This window comes from Benincasa hispida, chromosome 4 (assembly GCF_009727055.1).
Source record: "Benincasa hispida cultivar B227 chromosome 4, ASM972705v1, whole genome shotgun sequence".
Classification (NCBI taxonomy): domain Eukaryota; kingdom Viridiplantae; phylum Streptophyta; class Magnoliopsida; order Cucurbitales; family Cucurbitaceae; genus Benincasa; species Benincasa hispida.
Window position 1 is genome coordinate 5,057,688 of NC_052352.1, and position 7,256 is coordinate 5,064,943.

General features: G+C 38.5%; 1 protein-coding gene across 1 annotated transcript; it reads right to left on the minus strand.

Annotated features, from left to right (window-relative positions):
• Nucleotides 1–442: 442 nt before the first annotated feature.
• Nucleotides 443–7,256, minus strand: LOC120075516 (pentatricopeptide repeat-containing protein At1g19720). The gene is made up of 7 exons (XM_039028974.1): nucleotides 4,449–7,256; nucleotides 2,907–3,210; nucleotides 2,246–2,716; nucleotides 1,901–2,125; nucleotides 1,440–1,808; nucleotides 1,105–1,326; nucleotides 443–1,011 (listed from the first exon to the last, which is right to left on the minus strand). The coding sequence occupies exons 1-7, from the start codon at nucleotides 7,115–7,117 to the stop codon at nucleotides 721–723; spliced, it is 4,551 nt and encodes a 1,516-aa protein (XP_038884902.1). The 5' UTR covers nucleotides 7,118–7,256; the 3' UTR covers nucleotides 443–720.

Here is a 7,256-nt window from a genome sequence, read left to right on the forward strand (position 1 = left end):
AAACAAAGGATGGACAATTTTTTTTTGTCCATGAATTTATCTGCGAGAGTCTTCATCTGTTTTTAAAATAGAACTTTTTAATTCAAACTAACCCTAGTTCAGAAATATTTTTAATAATTAAACCAATAAAAAGTCATTTTAATCTAGGTCCCTTAAAAGTTTTATCACTATTTCTATCTTTTGTATTGTTAATCAAAAATGAAATTTGTGGTTAGAAATCTAAAATAGAGCTCTATTAAAGTTTCGTAAAACTTAATCAAAATTCATATTTGTCTATTGATGTGACCAATCATCCCTCACCTCATTACAACACAATATCACATTATCACACAACTATTCAACATAATATCACAATATTACACCTTATGAACAACCTCCACAAATAACTTTTGACCTGTTTGAAATGATTTTTCAAGTGCTTTTAAGTACTTTTTTCAACTCTAAAAAAAAAAAAAAAAACTTCATTGATTAAAAAAACACTTAAAAAATCACTCTACATACTGTATTCACGCTCAATTTTTATTACATTTCACTAGTAGTATCGAATATGAAATATCATATGCAGGAATAATATTGATAAGCGTTATTGATTAGGCCAAACATTCTTTTCCATGCAAATGGAAGACAAGGAAAAGATGATAGAATCTCACTTTTCCCTAATTGATTACTAACGGAATCATATTGCTCCATCTCAGCATTATTAGTTCTTTCATTTTCATATCAGAACAGTTTGAACAAAGACTTGGAAGCCCTTTGGCTTCCTAGCCAGTGTTGCATGTGAACTCCAATGGCGTCCAAATACAAGCTGCTCCTCCCATGGAAGCCAACCACTTTGCCCTCCGTCGTCGTGGACGTGAAAAACGACCCTACCTCCTCCCCAAATGGACCGAACTTCCCCCTGCTTGTGTGAAAAGTAAGCGACTTTATAGCTTGTTGTCTCTCATCTTTACCGATGTAACCGTAATATCCTGATATACAAGTTAACACTTCATGTGGATAATCCAATTTTACCTGCAAACACAGCCAGAATAAGTGTTTGTTTGATTGTGGATGTAATATATATTAGCAGGTAAAAGAAACTGTTGAAGGTAAATTCAATGGTACCCGATGTATGGTTGTTCCACTGTTTCCTCCATGCTTAACTGACCAAACTGATTGTTTGTTTCGATCATATTCAATTTGAATCGAACAAAAAGCTTCAAGAGACCGTGTCAAGTATATCTGTTTAATGCCCGAAAATACTCCATCATCCCATGGTTTCCCGCCATCTCCGCCCCATGGTCCAGGTCCACAGGGTGCTGGTTGTTTTACTACACCACGAGCAATCTATGAAACAAATAATCAATCCATAAGTTCTTTCATGACTATACTTATATTAGCTTCCACTGTTTGTTCAGTCGCAAGAAACATCTAAAAAGGTTAGCAGCGTTAGACAGTACCTCTTCAAGTGCTCCTCCTTTTGAAGGTGCCAGTTTCACAGTCCAAGGGGCATTCTCATTTTCAAGAACCGGTGGTGCAGCAGGAACAATACCGCTGGAGGGAGGACGAGACACCGGGGTCACCTTTCCTTCAACTAAGTGCACACCAAGAGCATCTAGGAACAAACCTTTCCTCCCATGAAATCCAACGATCTTCCCCTCCTTGACGTTGGTACTAAAGGGGGTTCCTTGTGCCTCTCCAAATGGTCCGTACTTCGTTTTTGTAGTATGGAATGTGAGTGACTTGATAACATTAGGTCCCATGTACATGACAGGCCCATAGTGTCCAGTTACATGAGTCAAGATTTCATATGGATAATCCAAGATAACCTGCAAAACCATTGTTACGACTAAGAGAAACTAATAACTGAGAGGTGGAACTGCATGCCTTCCAATCCAAAATATGCAGGAAATTATTTCACCTTGTCATTTTTGAATCCTCCAGTTCCACCTGCTCGTCCTCCCCATATAGATTCCTCATCACAAGCATACAGAACTCTTATATATACAATTCCAACATTACGCGACACATTAATTTGTCTAATACCAGTATAATATCCATCATCAAATGGAGTTCCACCTGAGCCACCCCAGGGTCCACATGGTACCACATTTTCGACTCTAGACGGTCCCTTCTTAACAGGCCTCTGAGATGACAATCACCAACCGTTATTTGAATTCTATTCGTACAAAAGTAGATGTGGGAGGGGAAAAAGTTTACTTGAAACAAGATAATAAAGGCGTAAAAGTAAAAAGTTTCATCCCACCTTGACTGTGGATTCATCATCGCTTGATTCTGAGCTTGAGGAACTAGATACTTGTTTTGAGATAGTAGTTGGAAGAGGCTTTTTGAATTCATCCTTCTGCCTAACAGCAAGAACAATATCATAATTTTGGCCAACACTGCCTTGTATAATTGAATAGCCTTCACTGTCAGTCTTACTAGCAACATAATTCTGTGACTGAATCATTGCTTTAGATGGCGATTGTGTAGCCATAGGCTTTAGATAAACTCCAATGGCATCCAGGTACAATCCACTCCTGCCATGGAACCCTACAATCTTGCCCTCAGTCATGGGAAACGAGAAAATTGTTCCTTGTTCGACCCCGTAAGGTCCGTACTTCTTTTTGTTGCTCATAAAAGTCAGGGATCGAACAAAAACTTTGTCAAATGACACAAAGCTACCATAGTGTCCACGGATCATAGTCAAGTACTCATCCGGAAAATCAAGCTTCACCTGTAAAACCAAAAACGATAACTTAGTACACAGAGACTCCTGTATTCATCATCAATGATCAACCAAAACCAACTAACACGCATTTGTGTATCATTTGGAAATCTAAATTTCATTTCAAAGAAGTACAGGACTTGAGACGTTTCGAAATTATTGAGCAAACAATCGATGATCCAGTAAAGTATGGGGCTACCGTGTCTGTTTTAGTGCCACCATTTCCTCCATGTCTATCTGACCAAATTGAACTTCCCTTCACATCATATTGAATCTTAATGGAGTCGATACCAGCTCCATGGCAAATTACCAACTGCCTGATAGTTGAATAAACTCCATCATCCCAGTTACTTCCACCTGGTCCTCCAAAAGGACCAGCCATGATTGGCTTGATTTTTCGAGAATCATCAAAACTCTGTGTGGGAAAAAACAAACTTCTAACTGGCTGTGGAAGAAAAAAAAAGTTGAATGCAATCAAATAATGCAAAGCAAATGAATAGCACCTACCATTCTCGTTACAGAAACAAAAGACTAGAAATGTGAGAAGAGCAACGATTTTCTTGAACTTCAATGCCTGAGCACAATTGTAGCGTTCAAAGCAGACTGTGAGGAATTTATTTGAGCAAAAAAGGCGTGGAGTACAGAATCAAGGTTTCAAAAGCTTTTTCAAATGATGGGGAGGAGATAGATTCCAATTTTCACTAAGGAGGGGAAAGATTTAGTAGACAAGAATCTGATCCCTGGATAGAATAGAAAAATGAAATCTAATATTTAAAGAAAACAAATAAATAATAGTGTTTGCCAATGGATCCTAATCTGTTTGGTATCATTATTATTCTCTCGTCTCCATGGGTCGCTTTGTTTTCAATTAAAATATGGCGAGCTTGTCTTATTTTCCTATGTATGACATCCTAACTAGAGTCCCACCAGCTGATTGTTATGCATATTCCACCAAATTAACAAACAATGACGGTGAGAGTTTAATCCAGTGAAATTTATGAAAAGTGACGTACGCAGGCATGAAATCCCAACAGACCTTTATCTCGGTTTTCTCTACATATCAACCCCTCCCCAGGGGCTTCCCCACTGTCTGAGAAGGAGCGCATATTACTCTACATCATGGCCTTTGCAGAAAATGATAACCGGTACGCATGAAGAAGCTTGACAATCCATAATGGTATGTTCACTCACAGAGGGACATAACTGAATTATTAGTAAAACAGCCATCTGCACGGAGATTTCTTATAACCAAAGGTAAACAAAAATCGAGATGGACTTAACAATCAATCTCAAGTGAGCAGCAGCTAAGCTAAGGAGGTAAAACCACCATACCAATTGGACATGAATCTAGAAAGTGACTACCCTCCAACATGGGAATAAGCAAATCATGAAAGTCTAGTTCAACCAAGAAGCTTTCTCTATAACTTCATCAAAATACCAAGGTGATACACTATCAAGGATCATTTCAACCTAAATGTGTCATGTCATTACACACTTGCAAGAAACAGTAAGCTATGCACCCAAACAAGCATGCAATGTCTCCATGCTCCACTAACTGCTATTAAGAATCTATATGAATTATATTAATAAATAAATAAAATTATGAATACCATAAACAAAATTCGGATACCTATGAATAGGTCTCACACCTGTCAAAATGATGTTATGAACAATTCATTCTCAGCCAAATTCTACAGGAATCTGATTCTAAGAACAACTTCCACGTCTTGTTAAAGGCTACCAATAATCCCCACAAGAACAGTGACCATTTTTGAAATGGTGCAAGCAGTTTGAGTCACTTAAATATATTTCACATTCATGAGCCGCTGAGATATATTTGGCCATCTGATGACAGTCCCCACATATTCTTAAATTTTTCACAATCTTTATACTTTTGGGTGTATGAGATGAGCCAATAAGGCCAAAAGCAAAAGCAAATTTTTCACAGTGGAACCCACCAATTTTTTCTTCTTTCTGTTCTTCTTCAATAGAAAGATGATGGTGATTATTAAATTTCTTTACTTTCCCTTCAATGCTCTTTATCCAAGTATTTAGAACGTCAAGCTTAGACTGCTCGCCAGTGACAAATAAATGGACTTTGTTCCTGACTTCAACCCAGCACTGTGCTGTACATTTCTTCATCGCACTCTCTTTTCCAAGCTTTCTCCCTTTTAGAGTTTGTTCAAATTTCCCATATAAAGCATATGCTTGTATTAATAAACGGTAAACCACATGATTATCAGGCTCCAATTCGTGTAGGCGCTCGACTGCTTGTACTGCCAAGTGTAAGTTGCCGTGAAACCTACAGGCAGTAAGTAAGCTTGTCCAGATAGAGACATCGGGTTCTATAGGCATATCTTCGATGAACTCTATTGCATCTGTAAGCCTCCCAGAACGTCCATACAGATCTACCATAGCAAAATAATGATCTAAAGTTGGTAGAATTTGATGTTCTTCAGTGATGCTAGAAAAAACATGTCTTCCCTTGTCTACCATTCCAGCAATGCCATAGGCATGAATAATACTAGCCAGAGTACCTCGGTTCGGCCTAATTCCAAACTTTTTCATCTGACCAAACAAATGAAATGCAGCATCTGAACAACCATGTAAAACATATCCTGCAATAATTGAATTCCAGGTGATAATATCTTTGGATGGCATGCCATCAAAGATGGTTCTTGAATATTGAATGTTCCCTGATTTGGCATAAGTGTCTATAAGTGAGTTTGCAACAGGAAGCTCAGACTCCAGGTTTCTGCGCAACACACAACCATGGATTTCCTTTATTTTTTTCTCTGCCATTACATTTCCACAAGTTGGTAAAATGCTCAAGATAGTCACTGAATTAGGATTAAAATTAAGAGACTGCATTTGTCGAAATATTGCTAGAGCTTTGTTCTTTTCACCAAGCTGGTGGTACCCAGCAATAAGAGAATTCCAGGATGCTGTATTCCGCTTAACCTCCCCATCTTTTTCCATGATTTGAAAGAGGTTCATAGCTTGATCCTCATCTCCATTCTGTATACATCCTGATATCATCACATTCCATGTAACAACATTAGGCATTACATTTGATTCCCTTAATCTCATAAAAAGTTCATATGCTTTACCACAATATCCAGCCTGACAATATCCTCCAATCATCGAGTTCCACGTATAAATGTCTTTTTCTAAAATCGTGTCAAAGACATGGCGAGCAGCTTCCAATTTTCCACATTTAGAATACATATCAATAAGTGAATTCCCAACCAATACTTCGTGCGCAATTCCCATTTTAATTGCAAAACAATGTATCTCCAGCCCTTTTTGCAGTGATTTTAAGGAAGCACAGGCCGAGGTCACACTTGCAATAGTTATAGCATTTGGTTCAACCCCAGCTAGAATCATCTCCTTGAAGAAATCCAATGCCTGACTAATCCTGCTGCTTTGAGCAAAACCCGATATCATTGAGGTCCAAGTATAGACGTCAGGCGCTATCCCCATACTCTCCATCTTCTTCTTCAATTCTAGAACAAGACTACAATTCCCCAACTGGCTATAACTAGCAATCATTATGTTATAAGTAATCAGACCCGGTTTGAATCCTTGATCGCTCATCGCATCAAGCAATCTCCTAGCTTCATTACCATTTCCCTTCTGGCAATAACCAGCTATCATAGCATTGCAAGAGACCTCATCTCTTTCGTCCATGTTCTCAAAGAACTTCCTAGCTAGACTCAATTTCCCACATTTGACAAATGCCGTCAAAATAGAATTGTTGACACGCATATAACAACTTAACCCACATCGAATAACCACAGAATGTATTAACTTCACAGTTTCAAGATCCTCGCAATTCCCACAAGCCTGCAATATTTTTGGGAAAAGAAATGCATCAGGCAATACCCCATCTCCCATCATCAAAAAGAAAAGTTCAACTACTTCTTTCCATCTCTGCTCTCTTGAATATGCGCCTATCATTGCCGACCAAGTGTACAAATTCCTCTCCTGCATTCCATCAAACACCTTACGTGCATCTTTTAGAAACCCGCATTTCGCATACATGCTAACTAGCTTTGTCTCAACAAATGGGTTTACCTGATCGACTAAACTCATACGAACATGAAGCTCACGACCCAGTTCAACAGAATCCGTATCTATGCAAGTTTGAAGCAAGTTGATATAAGAGTTAGTGCTTAACTTAGACCCACGTTTAGACATTGAATCGATGGCTGTTATGGCTTCCCGGAGGAGCCCATTACTGCAAAGGTAACTCAAATGGTCGTCATTGAACCTTGTAGTAAGTTTCTGGGTGAAAAATATAGAAGATTTAGTTGGTTTTGAGGAGAATTTAAGGGGTTTGGGTTTGATAATTGAAGCAGGAACAGAAATTGGAGGATTCGTTTGGCAAGGAATTGCCAGTTTCTCCATTGTTAATGGGAGTATAGATTTCTTCTTGGCCCCTTTGAAAGTTGTTTAATTCAGAGCTTGTTCATTAAAATAACGAAAAATGAAGATTAGAAGATCAGAAGATGGCGCAGGTTGTGGACGTGGCGCCTCCTCCACAGCC

Coding starts and splice junctions, on each gene's coding strand:
- LOC120075516 (XM_039028974.1), bottom strand. CDS start 7,117: ATGGAGAAACTGGCAATTCCTTGCCAAACGAATCCTCCAATTTCTGTT. Junction 2,126..2,245: donor ATGATGAATCCACAGTCAAG/GTGGGATGAAAC, acceptor TTGTCATCTCAG/AGGCCTGTTAAGAAGGGACC. Junction 1,327..1,439: donor AAGGAGGAGCACTTGAAGAG/GTACTGTCTAAC, acceptor TTTGTTTCATAG/ATTGCTCGTGGTGTAGTAAA.